The 20,000-nt window shown below is 42.4% G+C and overlaps 1 protein-coding gene across 5 annotated transcripts in view; it reads left to right on the top strand.

Annotated features, from left to right (window-relative positions):
* septin9.L (septin 9 L homeolog) overlaps positions 1 to 20,000 on the top strand; it is a 117,379-nt gene that overhangs the window by 91,771 nt on the left and 5,608 nt on the right. For 4 of the 5 annotated variants that reach the window (XM_018235392.2, XM_018235393.2, XM_041577200.1 and 1 more), the window contains 4 exons: positions 12,602 to 12,799; positions 13,204 to 13,332; positions 14,119 to 14,200; positions 15,266 to 15,403. In XM_018235392.2, the coding sequence (XP_018090881.1) occupies positions 12,602 to 12,799; positions 13,204 to 13,332; positions 14,119 to 14,200; positions 15,266 to 15,403 (547 nt within the window). Of the gene's footprint in view, positions 1 to 1,769; positions 1,939 to 12,601; positions 12,800 to 13,203; positions 13,333 to 14,118; positions 14,201 to 15,265; positions 15,404 to 20,000 lie in introns of those variants that run through there. The other variant, XM_018235395.2, reaches the window with a different exon arrangement.

Here is a 20,000-nt window from a genome sequence, read left to right as displayed (position 1 = left end):
ACCAATATTTATTGAAATTGTACATGTATTTAGGCCTTATGGGGCCCCTTTACCTCCTGGGCCCCACTCTGTAGTTCCCTGGTGACAGCCAAATCTTTCCTATTTTGCTTCATAGGAAAAAATTGCAAAAATTTGAAAAAGGCATATTTTCACATACATGTATATTCATCTATTTTTTAGACTTTTTTTTCAGTACACATATTGTTCTATTTTTGGGACACTTTTGAAATGCCTCTTGGCTAGTTTTGGGCTGGTTTCGTAGCGGACTTGGCTGGTTTTGAAAATTAGACCTGTGAACCCTGCCAGTAGTAGGCCGGCACGCATATCACTAGTAGAGAGTAGGAATAAATACAGCTATTTACATATATAGGGGCCCACAATAGAAGATAGATTTTGGTAGTTCTTTATATTTAGGCACCCATAATAAAGGCATGATCTGGGCAGCTGTTAGGGGCTCTCAATAGAAGGTAGATTTTGGCAGCACTTTAAATATAGGAATCCCCCAATTAAGGCATAATCTTAGCAGCTATCAAATATATGTAGCAACCCCCAATAGAATAAAGATTTGGGACTCTTCATATATTGTGACCTCCCTCGATAGAAGAAATATCTGGGCAACTCTTTTTAAATTTTTATACAGCCGCACAGTGGCGTAACTACCGGTGGAGCAGGGGGTGCAATTGGGCCAGGGCCCGCACCCCTGCAGGGCCCCCCGGCAGTCACGCACCCACTGGATTCGGCTGCAGGACGGTGGTGGGGGCGGGGCCCGGCTGCACGGCCCGCACCAGGGCCTGCCCCCACCTACTTCCGTCACTGCAGCTGCACCCCCCCCCCCCAAAAAATTAGCTTGGCGGCTCCATACATGCATCTAGTGATCCTTAAAGGGGAACTCTGCTTCCAAACCAAGAGGCCCACATAACACAGAAACCCCTAATATACCCATATAATAACATATAATAACAGTTACCTGTTCCTTCACAAAGTAGAATAAATGCCATTTTCTATGCTGAAATCCAGCTCTTCTCTTTCTGTATCATTTGAAATCCTGGCAGGGAAGGAGAGACTAAACACTGATGTTTCAAATTGTAACAACTTCTCCACAGCTTACAGACAGCATGCAGGAACTACATCACCCACAATGCATTGCACTGTGATGTTCTGTTCCTTACTGAAATCACATGTGCAGGGAATTGTGGGGTTTGGAGGCTACAGGCTAAGGACAGATTTCTGTTGATACAAAGTAACAGTAGTCAGTCAGCTCACCAAAGTAGTCAGACAGTTCAGCAGGAGAGCAGGGGGGCTAGGCTAAGGGAACTGTTCCAAACCATTAAAAATCATAAAACGTCTGCATATTTTTTAATTGATGTATATTGCAAAGTTGCTTGAAATTATGTTTACTTTACAAAAAGGTTGTTATGTTTGTGTGGAGTTGCCCTTTAATAGAAGAAATAGAGGAAACATCTGGGCAGTTCCCCCTCTATATAAAGGCATGCGTTTGTCAGATCTATATTTATATATATCTAGATCCCCTGAGCCATGACATCTCAAATATATATAGATAAAGAACATATAGCTTGCCCAAACGTCGCTGTAGTGATGTGCTGTTTTCAATCAGACACTTTTGCAAGAGTCATGTGCCACTCCATTCCTTTTTTCCCTGCATATCAAGTTATGGACAGTCTCTATAGCAAAGGCCGTTGCAGATTTGGCGCTAGCGGGCACGTGACTTCGCTCCCCTGTTTTTTGCCCGGAGGCCACAGTGAACCCCTTCCCGGCTCAGGTCACGCCTCTGCAGCACGTGATGAAGGATGGGCGGGGCTGAGTGTTTCTCCCGGCTGCTGCTTAGTCGCTGATCTCTCTCGCTGTGTGCGGCGCTTGCTCGGTGTGAATCTGAATTGCAGCCCGGGACCGGCTGTGCTGTGAGTGCAGGCTTGCTAGGTAGGTACTCGTTGTACTGGGCTGGTTCGAGTGGGGCACTTGTTACTGGTGCTGCTGGTCTATATGAAAGAGGAGCTGACATTCCTGTACTAGTACAGTCATGGCCATGCTGGGGGGAGTGGCAGATATCGCTCCCATATAATGGCTAATTGGGTTTATCTGCCCTCTTATATCCGGGTACCAGCAGCTGCTTCATGTACTCACCCACTGGCACCACTTGTACCATAGGGAATAGCAGATCTTCCCTAATGTGCTGTTAGTGTGAGCAGCAGTGACTTGTATTGGTGATTAGGGATCAGCCATTCACAGATTTTGGAAGGGGGGGGGCTGCTGGTTTCATTTTGATTGGGTGAGTAGTGTCGGCCCTAGGTCTGGACTGGGGGTCAAAATAGGCCCTGGCATTCCAAGTACACAGAGGCCCAAATTGTCCTCCACCGGCCCACTAAATATTGACTATGGGACCTTACAGCAGCCCCTCTGGCATTTGCCAGAACACACAGATTGCCAGTCCGGGGCTGGTCGGTCCCCCTTTCGTGAATGGATTTACCCAGAGACAGGGAAGGGAGGGGGGGAGCTGGGGGTCTATTATTATTCACCAGCATTACTTGCAGAAGCCCCTTCCTTCTCATATAGAAATCTTGACATTCAGGCAATTTTTTCTAGTTAGGGCCTGTGACATTTTAATGTATTCAGCACAGGGTCTGCTTTTTTTTTAAGGCTGTGCAGAAAAAATAATTTTTTCCCCTTTAATATATAATAGTTATCTTCTGTTTCCTAGTAATGAGCTTCTCTTTTGTGTGTATATAACCCCTGCAGAGCAATGTAGTGGTTATCTGTGCTAGATCTGCGCTATAAAAATGCCTTCCCCCTTCATGTTATATATATATATATATATATATATATATATATATATATATATATATATATATATATATATACATATACATACACACAAATGAGAGCAAGGGGCTTGTATAGAATATTCCTAAGAAGCAGCAAAGAAATCAGCGAGAGAGCTGTCAGATTGCAGAGCTTTGTGTCAAGTGACAGACAGTAGCTGGAGGGCTGCAGGAAAATGTAAGGAATGTACTACTTCTGAAACATCATGTGCTCTTGGAATTGCCTTCCAGCAAAGGTGGCACAAGCCTACAAATAAAGTCTTTTAACTATGAATTGTTACAGAAAGCTAGTTGATTGCAAGCTCTTGTGATCTCTTTCTTTGCTGTGCATCATTTGTATTCATGACTCGATAAGAGCTGGATGCAGGGTTTGAAAGTAAGCAAGACTAATGATTTTGTTTGGGTTTCTTGTTTTACTCACCCCTAAAAGGACATTACATCCTTTCTGCTTCAGCCAGTGACCGTTCTATTGACTCCCTCTATGCCTTCACCCCCCTTTCTGAATTGTTGTTTCACCTTGTGCCTGTTATTGTGACATCCCTCTGTTCATTTACCCCCCTTTTTATCAGCCGCCCTAGCTGTAACATTGGAAAATATCCATTCTGCGCCCTATGCAGATTTTTAATTGTATTTAATGCAGTTCATTTTCCAGGCTAGTGCATTGCTTTAGAAACCCAGCTTGCAAATGATGCATTCCGTTCTATATACAGTAACTATTCCATTTTGCAGCTTGCTGAGTAAAAAGGAAACCAGCAGGGCCATACATCACTGACAACTAGGCCTCTAACCCTCATGACTTTATTTGACATTCTGGAATTGGGCCAGTTATCCTGAGTAATTATTTCAGTTACAGATTGGGGATGATTTCATGAGATTATTGGCTCCGGTAAAGCAGAAGGACAGTGGTACCAGCAGCCTTGTCGTTTCCCTAATGTGCCTTGGGATATAACAGTCAGCACTTCGACTTGTATTCTGTTCCCCCCTCTTCCCCGCCTGAGTGTTCTGAAGACAAGATCCTTCTATGGTTTCCTGTTGTATGAGAGAAGCCACACAGCTGAGACTTCTTCCTCCCCTCTCGTCCCTCCCCTCTCTAAATCATCCCCTCTCCTCCACTAAACCCCTTTAATCTGACAGACTGTGCACATCCTGCTCAAATTGGGCCACTGACCTTTTTGTATAACCCCTTCCAGGTCTTGGCATCCTGGGGAGCTTTGCCTGTTTGCTGGGAAAAGTCTGCAGATTTATTTGAAGAGTTTATGCTTCTCTCTGTCTCTCTCTTTCTGTCTCTCTCTCTCTTTGTATCTCTTTCTCTGATGATGTAGCGAGTGATGCAATTTGCAATTGGTTTTCATTTTCTATTATTTGAGTTTTTTAGCTTTTTATTCAGCAACTCTCTAGCAATCTGGTTGCTAGGGTCCATTAATTACCCTACCAACCATGCACTGATTTGAATAAGAGACAGCAATATGAAAAGCAGAGGGCCTAAACAGAGAGACGAGTAATAAAAAGTAGCAATAACAATACATTTGTAGCCTTACAGAGCATTTGTTTTTAGATGGGGTCACTGACCCCCATTTGAAAGCTGGAAAGAGTCAGAAGAAAAAGGCAAATAATTCTAAAAACTATAAACGGAGATATCTAAACAGAGGGCCTAAACAGAGCGATGAGTAATAAAACGTAGCAATAACAATACATTTGTAGCCTTACAGAGCTGGGAAGATTCAGAAGAAAAAGGCAAATCATTCTAAGACTATAAAAAAATAAAATAACGAAGACCAATTGAAAGGTTGCTAAGAATTGGCCACTCTATAACATACTAAAAGTTAATTTTAAAGGTGAACTACAAATCCACAGATTGCCAGTCTTGGCCTGGGCCTGGTGATGGGACATGTAGTTCCTGGATCTGCTGTGGTAAAATGACTATTTGTTCATTGTACAGAAAGGAGCTATATTGAAACTGGCACAATGTAGGTTGTGAAATTCTAAGGTTCTCGTTGTTCGGGTAACTTCCCTTTTACTATTGATATTAGAATATAGAATACATAGAGGTGCTGGATTTGCTTGATTGCAGTATCCATAGCGTTGGGCTGGAGCAAACAAGACATTGAACAGGGCAGCCAGAGAACTCTGAAAGTTTAATTGGGCTATATAGTTACATGCGACAAAGCCAACATGTATCCAGTGTAACAAAAGCTTTTATACATCAGCCGCTTCCCTGCTGAAACAATTACGAAAAAGTTTCACTCTGGAGCCACTAGTGCACCACCGCCTCCTTTTATAGCATTCGTCTGATATTGCGGCACCCCCTCAAATTTTTAACAAGAAGGCCAGGCAATAAATTTGTCTCTGGCGTCGGTGGGGAGAAAAGGATTCTGGGACAAAAGCATTTAGAAGCTGTCTGGAATTATCTTTGGTTTCAGTTTAACCCATTTGGACCTGGCTGTTGAATAAGTATGGTTAAAAAGCAGCTTTGGTTTAGGTGTGCAAGGAACTGTTGTGTAGTTTTTTAACTGGGTTCAGATAAAGCAGCATGTTGCCTTATGTATAGCAACATTGTATTAACCACTACAGCATGAGGGCAAGTGTATGATCACTCTTCATATCGGGCAAATTATGTTGTTTTTTAAGTCATGTGTGCGTTCCCCACTAGGAAGCAATTAAACATAACCAGCATAAATTAGAAGCTTGTGCAGTCTTGTGTCTGAGCTGCTATGAGAAAAGCTGTGGGATAGTAGGGACAGATGGTGTCTATAGTAGCAGTGGGATAATAGTCTCTGGGAATGGACTGTGGCTGTGGGATAGCAGGTATAGTAGGGAGAGATGGTGCCTATAGTAACAGTGGGATAATAGTCTCTGGGAAGGGACTGTGACTGTGGGATAGCAGGTATAGTAAGGAGAGATGGTGCCTATAGTAACAGTGGGATAATAGTCTCTGGGAAGGGACTGTGACTGTGGGATAGCAGGTATAGTAGGGAGAGATGGTGCCTATAGTAACAGTGGTATAATAGTCTGTGGGATAGCAGGTATAGTAGGGAGAAGTGGTGTCTATAGTAACAGTGGGATCATAATTTCTGGGAAGGGAGTGTGGCTGTGGGATAGCAGGTATAGTAGGGAGAGATGGTGCCTATAGTGGCAGCGGGATAATAGTCTCTGGGAAGGGACTGTGACTGTGGTATAGCAGGTATAGTAGGGAGAGATGGTGCCTATAGTAACAGTGAGATAATAATGTCTGGGAAGGGATTGTGGCTGTGGGATAGCAGGTATAGTAGGGAAGGGATGATAGTCTCTGGGAAGGGATAGTGGCTGTGGGATAGCAGGTATAGTAGGGAGAGATGGTGCCTATAGTAACAGTGGGATAATAGTCTCTGGGATAGCAGGTATAGTAGGGAGAAGTGGTGTCTATAGTAACAGTGGGATCATAATTTCTGGGAAGGGACTGTGGCTGTGGGATAGCAGGTATAGTAAGGAGAGATGGTGCCTATAGTAACAGTGGGATAATAGTCTGTGGGAAGGGACTGGGGCTGTAGAATAGCAGGTATAGTAGGGAGAGATGGCTATGTCTATAGTAGCAGAGAGGAAACTTTGCTGGGTGTTTCCTCAATGGTGATTTTCATTTTAGGGTGGGAAGAAAACCAGGGAAGTTTTGTTGCTGCAGTAGTTTATCACATTTATCATGGGTGAAATGTCCCATGTGTAATTATACAAACAGTTAAAAGTCCACAGGGCCCAAGTCTGATTTGCCCCAAGCCCTACTCTCACTGACATCCCTAGTTGGCCCACTGAAGACGTGACTTTTGTAAAATACTGTGAGTTGAAGTATAAGGAGACTATAATGGGTTCATTTACTGGAGGGTGTTACTTGCTTGTGACACTTTTACAGCTCAGACCCCCACTTATCCCCCCTGGAATGAGTCTGTGTTTGTGTATGGAGATATGTGCCTGTATACAACACAACTAAAACTCATTCTGCTGAACACATGGTTTTGTTTAAATGGCTCAAGTCTCCCAGTCCTGTGTAAGGAAATACTTTACCCTCCTTGGTGTCATTGCCCTTCCACCCACCTACTTTCCCCTCCTCTTTCCTTCCCAAGGGCCCGGCCATCCTGCTGTTCCCCTTCCAACACTGCCTGACATCCTCTGATGGGCCAACTAGTGTGAGATGGGGAAAGGTCACCGCTGTTGGACTGAAAAGCTTGTGTGCTGGGCTTGCCCGTGGGGACACAGAAGCAGCAATCGCATGCTCAGCGCCATTATCGCTTTTCTCCAAATCAGTGCCAAATAGCAAAAATGAGTGCAACACCCTATATGTGCCAGTGTATTCTTTGCTTAATGCCTCATGCTGCCACTGGTTACTATTTCTTCTTATAACATTGTTATTATGTATATGCTAGAGAACCCAGCTTGTTTGCTCCACTGGGGCAGAGATAGATGTGGCTGATTGAAACATTCTGTTTTACCCTTTAAATGGCAAATGCCACAGAATCTTTGACGCCAGCAGATAAACACCCTCATGCAGGCGAGCACCTTCCAGTGCTACAGAAGCCGAGAGGGCAGAGGAAATTGTTAAAAACAGGAAAACCAGCAGTAAATAACTCGCGTTTTGAACTAATATAACTCTGAATGCCACTACATGCTCATTCTTGTTAGCGTGACTTTTTTTTTTTTTTTTTTTTTTAGCAGGTGTGTCACTTTAAACTGCACAGTGCCAAAAAAAAAGTTCCCTTTCTGCCTCAGAAGCCAGCATGTGAAATATTCTGCATCTCAAAAGTGATCTAGGAATGTCAACTTTAACATGCAGCCATGAGTGTGGGTCAGAGCATGCTTTATATAAGGGCAGCTTGTTTGTCTGTTGACCGTGGCCTGCTAGCCAATGGCATGTTTTTGTGCTAGGCCTGGCATCTCACACTTTCCTGCTGGGGACTGTTATGAAAAAGACTGCTTTCATGGAAGAAATTTGTGTTTAAGTGTTATATGCCCTTTAAGTCCTAGCAGGAATCCTGACATTAAATTAAGGAAGCCAGGTTTTAATTAGTGCTTTAATGGCAGACGTGTCTTGGGGATTTTTTTATTAATTGCACAATATGTCTCCGGCTTTTGGCAACAGAATCATAGTATTTTCTTTTATTATCCTTCAGCTTTCAGTCTCTAGCTGGATTGCAACAGTATTTGCCACGCTGGGGAGCATTTAACCTCAAGCCTGGGAAGAGTTCTATCCTCCTTCAATTGTTCATTTTTGAGATGCAGTGTTCTACTTGCCCGACCTTCAGATGTTGCTGCCCATCCTTTGCTTCTGATGTTAAAAATGTATTCACAGGATAGTTACAGACAACAGATATGGTCATAACAACCACCGAGCTGCCATTTTGGTTTGATCTAAGCATCAACCTGGTGTTTACTGCCAAGCAAGCTGTCTTCTGGGCTTGAAGTTGGACTAGAGTCTCATTGATTTGTACTGACCAGTGTCCCAGAACTTGGTTTAGGGTTCTTCAAGGGCAACCCAATTCAATAGAAATTCTTTTTTTCTTACACTATAGGCAAAAGCTGGTTATTTCATGCTTTAGTTTGGGGCTGTCGTATGTACTCTGAGGCTGTGTCACTGATCTGCCCCTATGCCTTCACTGGCCATAGAGATACAGGTAGTAGCACTGGGTGATACCCGCTGAAGAAAGTGATGTGATCTTAGGTGGGCAGGAGGCTGAGGGAAAATCTGAGAGCAGTACCTGCATGACAACTACCTGCTTCCTATCGGGGAGGGTTGCAAAATGCCTTTAAAGGAGAAAGAAAGCTACGGAGGCATTTTATTGCCAATAGATTAGCCACAATAGTGCAAGCTAGAATGCTATATTTATTCTATAGAATGTTTTACCATACCCGAGTAAAAAGCTCTAGAAGCTCTCTGTTTGTTTAGGATAGCAGCTGCAGTATTAGCTTGGTGTGACATCACTTCCTGCCTGAGTCTCTCCCTGCTCACTTATAGATCTGGGCTCAGATTACAGCAGAGAAAGGGGGGGGCAGAGGAGCAAACTGAGCATGCTCACGCCCTGGGCAAGGAAGTTTAAACTGGAGGCAGGAAGTCTGATACAGAAGCTCATGTGCACACAATAGAAGGAAAGAAATGCATAATGTACAATCCCCCCCCCCCCCAATGGGATCATCAGCTGCTATTACTAACCCCTCTGGCCTTTTAGTGCGTAGAAATTGTTTAGTGCAGCTGTAGCGCTCTATGTGCCATATGCACAGCACCAGCATTTATGGGAATTCTAACATATAGAACAGCATTCCTCAGACCAGGACTTCTGCGAGTAGAGTTATAGGGCAGCTCCACCCTACTCTCCCCTCTCTCCCTGCCACGGGAAAGTGTGCTGGCTCTTCTTCTGTAAAATCCCAACATAAACAGGAAGCTTTTAACATCTCATCTGTCTGCATTGGTGACAGGGTACAGGGAGTGGAGATACAGCAGGCTTGTCTGCAGAGAAAGATGTGTGGAATACAGTATATACCTACAGTAAATGCATCTCTAGTCCTCACCAACTCTTTCCTTGGATACACTGCAAGTAACCATTGTGTACACTCATATTTTTGTGCTATATATGCAAAATTGCAGTTTGTCTTCCCACTGGCGGCCTCTGGAAATTAAAGAAGACTGTATATCCAAGCTCATAAGTGCTGTATTTCAATCCAATGGCATCTATATCCTCGTGCAGAAAAAAATTAGTCCTAATTAGAGTCGTTACAAAGCAAATAGCACTTCACATTTATGGTTAATTTGTGTGTTTTATTTAAAGGCCAAGTGCAGATATTTGCATACACTCAGCAGTGGAGGAGAGGATGGGGAAATTGCTGAAATCACACTTATTTCTGGGTGGATCTATGTATGTATGTATATATAATTTGAAAGAGACCCTTATAATATATATAAGCATAATACACAGGAGCCATGAATATTGTGTAAATTATATCCTTATAAAAGGAGCTTAGTGTTGTCGTCGGTTATAAATGGAGCCTAGTGATGCCATTTCTGTCACATGACTCTCTGAAACGTGTATTATAATAAATAAAGTACCCCCTGTTGCAAAATATGAGGATATTAGAAGTAGGAGCTCCATGAGCTGGCCTTCAGCCTCGTGTTCTTATATGGTCAGGAAACTCCTCGGGAACTTATAAAATCCTTATATTTTACAAGAGAGGGCACTTTATCCACTATATAATTTACAGTAGGGGGTACATTATCCCTTATAATACATGAGTGATACTCAGAGTTCCCTGTATAGCTCAGCCTGCAGCCTTGTGCCTTTATATGGTCACAGAACTTCTCAGTGACTTCTAATATCCTTATAATTTACAGTAGGGGTAGATTATCTCTAATGAGTGATACTCAAAATTCCCTGAAATTATCAAAACTGGCTCATTCTTTACCTGTGGGAAGCTGCAGCATATGCATAATGTGCACCATCCACTTTGTCCGCACAGCGGCGGAATGTAGGGTGCAGCCTCAATGTACCAATTCTCCTACAAGTTAGCTTCAGAGGCTGCTCGCCGTATTTATTTATAAAATCAGAGAAAATTACACCATCTATCACCAGAGCCTGATGGCTTTCATGGACACCTTGCAAAGTGTTATTCACATGCTTTATTTATCCTCCTGTACAGTCTTTATTTCTCACCTCTCTCTCAGCCTGCTCTTTTAACTCTGATCTCCATTAACTCAATATCAGCTTGACTGGTGTGTGAAGTGCTAATATATTAGGCTGGATAGGTAATGCAGAGTGATCTGCTGACTGTGTGTTATTGGGCAGACTGAGCCCCAGCTTCTCTTCCCTATTCCCCTCCTCTTCTTTATGCCTTTCTTGGAGTCTGTTGTGTTTTTTGTGTGGTCTTTTGTGTAGTCCCTCATTTTATTTAACCCTCTAGCCCCACCAATATGAAATCTTGTTACACCACCTTCTGGCTGTAGAGACTCGCGGCCTGGTACCATTGTCCAGAGTGAAAACGCAGCATCTGGAATGTTCCTTCTGAGCATTTCTGTAGGCTCTGCTGTGCTTGCCAGGTCTCATCATTTACATCTGCAACTGCACTTATCTCCAGGCAATGCTTTATTTTTATCTGTTGGCTTAGAGAAGGTAGTAGGAACTTGGCACAGCCCCTTGCAGATGGGAAGAAGGTAGATGAGAAAACACGCAATATTATTTGGGATTTTTGCTCTTGATTGCTGTCAGACAGTTTTGCACATGTCTGTTCTTCCCCTGGCAGAAACAGTGCAGATCAACTGCAGATATGAACTGCTATTTCCGGTTAACCCCACACCCCAACCGCAGCACCTGCAGTAATACCCGTCTTTTTTTCTTTACCCCTTCTCTGCCATAAAAAAACAAAGAAACAGCAGAGACCTAGAATTGCTTCTGCATTTTTATGCATTATGCCGGAAAAAAACATTTAATTTTGAAGTTGCTGCTCTATAAGTTGACTGCTGTTTTTACCTTTTTTAAGTGTAATTTAAGGAGAACTTCACCCAAAAATGTATCTTGCATTTTCTTGCATTATGAATGTAATTCGAAGAAACTTCCACTAAACATTAAATACACATTATTTAGTGGTCGTAGACTTCTTTGTTACTGTCATTCCTATGGAACGGAATCGTTCTGTTTATATTCTCTGCACTGGTGGTTCTGATTCTTGAAACCGTGTAGCATCAACTAGCTGATGATCACACCTGGCTATATTATTTCAAGAGTCAGAACTAGAAAATAAAATGGATAGACACTGCTTTCAATATAAATTAAATAAATTAAACACCACTGAACATGTGTAATGAATATATATTGGAAAGGTCATTTGACTGGCATCTGTGGTACAAAGTCTAAGGGACATGAATGTGCATCCCTTGATGCTCTATCACCTTTGTAAATGATCCTTGGCTATTTTTGACCTCTGGAGGGCACACTTTTATTGTAGTCTGTGACTAATTCATTTTGACTCGGCAGAAGAAGCTGTACGGCAGAACCCACTTGTATTAAAGGGGTGGTTCATCTTTAAGTTATCCTTTAGTATGTTATAGAATTGCCAATTCTAAGCAACTTTGCAATTGACCTTCGTTTTTTCTTTTATATAGTTTTTGAATTATTCACCTTCTTCTGAATCTTTTCAGCTGTCAAGCTGGGGTCACTGACCCATCTAAAACAAATGCTCTGTAAGGCTACAAATGTATTGTTACTTTTTATTGCTCATCTTTCTATTCAGGCCTTCTCCTATTCATATTCCAGTCCTTTATTCAAATCAGTGTATGGTTGCTAGGGGAATTTGGACCCTAACAAACCAGCTTGCTGAAACTGCAGACTACAGTGTTGCTGAATAAAAAGTTCAATAACTCCAAAACTACAAATAATAAAAAATGAAAACCAATTGCAAATTGTCTCAGAATATCACTCGCTACATGTTACATGTAAAGTTAATTTAAAGGTGAACAGCCCCTTTAACAAACCAATAGAAACAGTAATACGGGATAACCTATGCCTATGGAATTTACAGACTACTTTTTATTTTTCTCAGCATTGTTGCGTTTTTGTTCATCTGAGCATTTGTGCCACTTTGTGTGTGTGTGTGTGCCTTCATGTTTCATAGTTCAACAATGGAAATGCAACTTTATTTCTCACGGTATTATTATAGTAATATGTTATTATAGTAAATGTTAGAGCTTGGTAATTTCCTAATTTCTTTCCCTTTATCTTCCTCTCCATCTCCGTCACTACCTAAATTTCCCCCATCAGTAAGCGAAGATCTTCAGGGATACCCAAGCACCATGACGGACGCTATTAGAGACATCGGGGTGAAGCAGCCCCTCCCTACACGAGGGGTGGGAGAGAAGCCCGCCACAGAATTTGGATATGTGGGTATAGACGCTATATTGGAGCAGATGAGGAAAAAGGCCATGAAGCAGGGCTTCGAGCTGAACATTATGGTAGTGGGTAAGTGATTTCTTAAGTCACTTTTACACAACCAATAAGCATTTAGTTCATGCATGACCTATAGGTAACTTTTAATGTACATTCATATTTTTTAGTGTCAGTATCACTTTAAAGTAAAGTGCAGTTTCATAGCAAGTATCTCCCATTTTATTGCTGCCAAAGCGACCATTTTTAGAATCCCGTGCATGCTATAGCATATGGCGAGGCTGCTTTCTCTTGGGTGTATATCTGACATAAAGCAAGATGGCGCTGCTAACAACACTAAAGTGGCAAGAACCAAGCATTGATGTTGCTCTCAGTTCTGTTCTTATGCATATCGTCCGCATCCAGGTACATACATAGCCTGGTTCCTCATTCACCCCTTTGTTACCAACTCACCCCTCTTTGTTTCCATTTTGCTTCAGGTCAGAGCGGACTGGGAAAATCCACATTAATAAACACTCTCTTCAAATCAAAAGTGAGCAGAAAATCTGTGCAGCCGACAGCAGAAGAGCGCATACCCAAAACCATAGAGATCAAAAGCGTTACTCATGGTGAGCTATGGCATTGCACAGAGTGGGACTGACTGGTTGAGAAGGTGGGAAGAGACCACTTTGAACACTGCAAGAGCATAAGTATGCCGTCATATACCAAGCACTGTTCTGTAGGAACAGTCCCCTGTGTGTGTGACAGAGAAATAACACAATACTATGGCAGCATAGGTATTATTATTATAAACATGTATTTTTAGAGTGCCATCATATAGGTATACCCCTGTACTAAGCACCATTCAGCAGGAACATCCCCCTACATTTGCTCATAGCCTGTACAGAGAGATACCATAAAACTATGGCAGCTTAGGTATTCCTCTGTACTAAGCACAATTCAGCTGGAACAGCCCTCTACATTTGCTCATAGCCTGTACACCGAGATTGCATAAAACTATGGTGGCATAAGAATTCCCCTTTACTAAACACAATTCAGCAGGAACTGCCCTCTACATTTGCTCATAGCCTGTACAGAGAGATACCATAACACTATGGCAGCATAGGTATTCCCCTATAATAAGCATAATTCAACAATTGTACAATATGTGTTCAGATTCTAAACAGAGTGTTTGTATATATAGTGGTCCTATACGTGTTTACACATGAGATTGAATGGGGAAAATGGCATGGTCGAGAAAGGTAGAGCCTTAAACTGATTATTAGGGAGGACTTGGAGACTCATTGGTACATGAGAATTATTTTAGTAGGAGTATAAGGGAGTACATGGGGTTTGCCCAATACTTAATTTCTCTTCTTACTCCCTCCTTGACCAGTAATCTGATTCTCTTTCAGAAATCGAGGAGAAAGGGGTGCGTATGAAGCTGACGGTCATAGACACTCCAGGCTTTGGGGATCACATCAATAATGAGAACTGGTAAGAGGAAATGTTTAGGATAATGGAAAGTAGCAGGGAGGGATGTAATACCTGACTGTTAGTTCTGCAAATCCCACATTTTGATTTTAGCCTGGGTTAAAGTGGACAATTACATTTTTTTTTTATATTTAGGCAAACTTTATTATTCCCTTGTAAATTTCCAAGCCTGAGAATGACTGCTCATTTGTTGAGGGGGGGGATGGTTATTTTTTTGAATGGGTTAATAATGCATTATGGTAAAAAAGTGAAGGACATGAGAAATGAAAATGACACTGGTGCCCTTACACCTACATCTATAGTATGTTAAGTATGCAAACATAGCTTGTTGTGCATTCTTTCATTCCTCTGCATTTTGTTATTCTGCCTTTATGATATATAGTTAGGAGAGCTGCCATGTCTCTTGCCTTAAGTGATTCATGTATTAATGCCTCTGAAACTGCACTGCTGCTGGGCACAGAGTAACGTTCTGTGTCTCAGCACGTAAATTAGCAGCTCGTACATGTCCTGTGTAAATGTAGATGCCCCAGTCCTTTGTTTCCCTTAATTAGACAGTAAAGATGCACTATAAATATTCTAAATTGGATTTCCATTTAATCACAAAGCTTAACTTCCTGGAGAATCCCTGAATCCTTCGTAAAAGATTTGCCCGAATACCGAACCGAATCCTAATTTGCATATGTAAATTAGGGTCTGGAAAGTAAAAAGTGGAAATATTTTGCTTCCTTGTTTTGTCACAAAAAGTCATGTGATATCCCTTCCCGCCCCTAATTTGCATATGTTAAATAGGATTCTGTTTAGCCAGGCACAAGGATTCGGCCGAATCCTGCTGAAAAAGGTCAAATCCCCAACGAATCCTGGATTCGGTGAATCCCTACTTCGTAATCCTTCCACTTTCCCATAGACAGTCATGGTTTCTCTGCATATTCTAGTTTGTATCTATAGATAATTCCTAAAATTAAAATTCTATGGCAAACACAATGGCTGCTGTTCTGTGAGTCATTGGTGCATGCCCATGGACTGTCCGTTCAAATGCTGCTTGTTCTGATTTGCTGCTCCTCTCATTAGCTGGATGCCCATCATGAAGTTCATCAACGACCAGTACGAGAAGTACCTGCAAGAGGAGGTCAATATCAATCGCAAGAAACGCATTCCAGATTCCAGAGTCCATTGCTGTATTTACTTCATCCCTGCCACAGGGCACTCGTAAGTACACCTAGCCATCTTGTTTTTTGTTTGCCTTTCCTGCCAAACCCGTTGTATCTGCTGTGTTTGTTGGTGGAGGTTTGTCTGTAGGTCTACGTGATCACAATTTTAATGGGGGCAGGAATAGACATCAACCTAATATGATTTTTGGCCATACCTGTTCCTCAAAGACCTTGTCTCTGCTCCACCCCCATCAGGTGTATGCATACAGATGACTTCTCAAAAATATGGGACAGTTGACAGGTCTAAGTAGGACAACATGAGTAGGTCTTATCATGGGTGTCCACAGAAGGAGGCAAAAGGAGGCAGTTGCCCCACCCTGAATTCTCAAGCTGGTTCCAAGAAATTGTAAATTTTAATTTCCAGCAACACAAAAATGTTTTTATACTTCCCACCCCAAGTCAGACCTTAATTAGGTTATCTTCTGCATTGTCATGAATAGGTTAATCTTCAGTGGGATGCTAACCTGTGTGATATTAACTTACTTGCCCGCCCCCCCCCTGGAAAATTTTCTACGGATGGGTCTTATATCTATAAAGCTGTGAATAGCAATATTGTAATGTCTCATTTTAACCATGATGGAAACACCCTTTTCTGTGTTGTGCTTTGGGTTGAGGTGGAGGCTAAATATTCCAGCAGTTGCCATTGGTTCGGTCAGTTTCCTGAACTACAGAGCTTACAATCTAATGGGAAAAGGAAGAGGTGAAAATGAGGATTTTGGTAAAGTGATACTGACACAATTGGGTTTGTGGTTGGGTTTCCAAACATTATTTGGTTTCCTCTCCCTTCCCTGTAGTCCAACATTTTCTCAAGAATATTGTGTTCATCCCAAATCCCACCCTTATAGGTCTGACTGGAGTTGCCCCTTCCAAGACAATGTTTTGGGCACTTATGTAGGAGAATCTACTCCGTTTTATTTTTTTCAATGTTTAAAGTAAAAGAAAACCAAAGCTTAGCAAACAGGCTAGAAATGCTGCGCATTATATTTTGGGGTTCAGTACCATCCCGGGTTGACCACAACCCATAGTTCTGTGCCTCTGAAGATGCTTCAGTAGCTCCCTATCTTCTTTTCAGCACATGATCTGGGCTGCTGTCACTTCCCTGGGCTTCGGAACTGACTCACAACATACAGTATATCCATAACATTCCCAATATAAGGCTGATTAGTAATTAATTCAGATTCACGTAGCAGCTCATCCAAAATATTCTGCATCAGAATTTAATACCCGGCCCTGTAGCAGCAGCTTCTATGACAAATGAACCTCCCTTTGTGCTTGATGATTTCCAATGCCCCAGCTTCCAATGTACGGGGGGGGGGGAGCGTGGGCATGCACATGCTCCTTCCTATACAGATTCATTAATACCTAAACATTACTGATCCAGTTGGCTGACACATTTCAGACCTTTGCATGAATGCAAAGGTACCCTTAAAGAAAGGGGCATATGTAGGCATAGACCAGGGAGCTGCACCTGACCCAGTGTATAACTAGAAAAACCAATATTGTGGGGTATTGGTGTAGTTGCAGCCACATGCTGAAACTGTGAGACTAAGTGAAAAGGAGAGATAACGTGATCTCCATAAGTGGGTATGGCCTCTCTTTTAAAGGGCTCCATATAAATTTGAAGTGTAGCTATTACAGAATATTAATCTGTTGATAAACTATAACTTCCAGCATACCTCAGCTGCCAGTCTTAAGATATTGTTGAACTAAACTGCCTTAATAAGTGCCTCCGGTTAGATATCCTTCGTCTGTGTGCAGCTTTAATGCTGATTTTGGAGGGATCCCTGCGTGCAGGAAGGAAGAGCAGTGTTGTTACCCTCTCTAACATCTTGTTGGACAAGCCTTCGGCTACATCTGGCGTTCTCGCTGATTCGTTGCTTTTGGGGACCTGTGAACGAAGTAACAAGGCCAGATACACAATGATTCCATTAGGCAGTGAGAGATCCTGCGGTTAGCAGAAGTGCTGCAGTTGCAGAATGGTATCACGCACACACGCTGCTCAGCCATCAAAGGCCCCATTATACAGAGTCAAGCCGGCGGAACGCCCATGGCTCAGGATGCTTCCCAATCTGCTTCGCAGGCTCATTCTAAATTTTGGCAATTGCCAAAAGTTCAGTTGATAAGAAGGAACAGAACTGCTACACTGGTGAGCTGCCAGTAGCTAATCTTTACTGGAACCCTTAAAAGGGAAACTGTCATTGTGACATAAATAATTACCAAACTGTAGTGGATGTTACCCTCCTCCATCCTAACTCTTTTTTTACCCTCCTGCTGCAGGCTAATTGTCCCAGCTGTCGCCCGGCGACAAATCGCCTCTTCTTCATGCGACTAATGTCCCCGGCTAGAATCTAAAACCGCTGACAGGATGGCACTCAGAGCGCTTTTTCTGAAGTCGCCCAAAGTTTCTTTGTGAGGCAACTTCGGAAAATGGAGTGCTGCCATGTGTTGGAATTGCTTAGAAATTCTTTAAGGGCAGAGACACACGTGGATATTTTGGGAGATTAGACGCCCGGCGACAAATCTCCTCTTCTTCGGGCAGCTAATCTCTCCAAACTGCCTTCCCGTTGGCTAGAATTTAAATTGCCGGTGGGATGGCATTAGGTGCGCTTCGTTTTCCGAAGTTTCCTCGTGAGGCAACTACAGGGCGTCTTGGGAAAAGGAAGCGCTGCCATGTGTTGGAAGCAGTTAGAAATCCTTTAAGGGCACAGACACGTGGAGAGTCGGGGAGATTAGTCGACCGGTGACAAATCATCCTCTTCTGCTGGCAACTAATCTCCCCGAACTGCCTTCCCACCGGCTAGAATCTAAATCGCCGGGAGGATGGCACTTGGAGCACTTAGTTTTCCGAAGTCGCCCGAAGTTTCCTTGTGAGGCAACTTCGGGCGACTTTAAAAAAAAAAACAAAAAAACGAAGCATGCCATGTGTTGGAATCGGTTAGAAGGGCACAAAACACATGTAGATTCAGGGAAGATAAGTCGCCCGGTGATAAATTGCCTCTCCTTCTCCCTGAACAGCCCTTCCCGCCAGCTAGAATCGAAATTGCTGGCGGCAAGGCAGTTCGGGGAGATTAGTCGCCTGAAGAAGAGGCGATTTGTCGCCGGGCGACTAATCTCCACGTGTGTCTGTGCCCTTAAAGGGAACCTGTCACCCACACATTTTTTTTCAAAATCCTATTTTATCACATTAGTCAAGCAAAATGAAGTTTAATTACACAATATAAATTATCTGAATCTTGTTTCCTTCAGTCTGTGAATTCATAATTCTAGCAAGCAGGCAGGAGTCATTTTGGGGACACTGTTATTAAGCCTTGCATTATCTCAGAATCTTGTTTGTACACCAGAATGGGGGACCTGATGTCCATCCCCATGCCCTGTTTACGCAATTAAATGGTGAAGGCAACGGTGGATTGTGTGGAGAGCTGGAATATCTAGGAAGTTTGAATGGAAAGTGAAAGTAATTGTCTGCCCCGCCTCTATCTCATAGAGGAGGGACAAACTATATTTGATTGACAGCTGAGATTTTTAAATGAGCTTACAACAGCTATGAATGATTTAATAAAAAATTGAAATTGGATTTCATGTTTAATTTGAAAAGGACTTTTATTATACAGATTTTTGTGTCTGGGTGACAGGGCCACTTTAAGGGATTTCTAACTGATTTCAACACATGGCTAATAAATGCTAATAGAACCTTTGTTATCCCCAGTCTAACCAAGCACTCCTACTGTCAGCCTGGGACTTGCAAGGGATATGTTTGCAGCAGGGAAAAAAATATATGTAAAGTTAAGGCAACTCACTGACACAATATCTGGTTGTTTCCATGCCACAGGTCTTTTGTCTTGGGTCTCTTCCCCCAACACATACAAAAACCATACAGGCAGGTTAATTGGCTCCTGATAAAACTGACCTGAGTGTGTGTTAATGAGATGGGGACATTAGATTGTAAACTCTAATGGCCAGGGATTGATGGGAATGATGTATAATCTCTGTTCATTATTATTTATGTTAAATACTGTTCTTTTCTGTTGTATTAAAGGTTGCATAATGTCAACCAGAGAGCGGGGCCCCACCAAGCCTGCACCTATCAGCTTGCTGGAAAAGGGGTGTTGTCTTTTGTTTGGCTGAAAACAGAGAAGAAAATATGAGTGGATGTGAATTTTTATAAGTGCAGTTAAAAAAAAATTCTGGGTAGGGAAAGAGGATGTTAATGAAATGTGTGTTGGTTGGTTGATTGGAGAGATACAAGGCTTATATTTAACAACAATACAAAAAATGCAGCTAACATTTCAGTTTTGTTTGCCTTTCTCTATCTTTCTTCCACACTGACCAATCAAACCGTAATTATTACTTGGGGTGTGAAAAACATCACTGTTGTGTTCCTCTGTTTCCTGCCTGATTAACAGTAAACGGTCTACTAGATTTTATCCAAGAACACTCACAATATCTGATTGACATTTGGATTCTGTGGGTGGGAGGAATCAATTGCTCATTCTTTTTCATAATGGCCGGCCTTCTCCAGAACACACTGCAGAGCACAAGCTTCTCCAGCCTTTTTCACTGGGCTAAAAAAAATGATTTCTTTCTGTGTTTATTGC

The sequence above is a fragment of the Xenopus laevis genome, chromosome 9_10L (genome assembly GCF_017654675.1).
Source record: "Xenopus laevis strain J_2021 chromosome 9_10L, Xenopus_laevis_v10.1, whole genome shotgun sequence".
Taxonomy (NCBI): domain Eukaryota; kingdom Metazoa; phylum Chordata; class Amphibia; order Anura; family Pipidae; genus Xenopus; species Xenopus laevis.
Note: the sequence above shows the minus strand (reverse complement) of the source record. Positions and strands in the feature narration are given on the sequence as shown.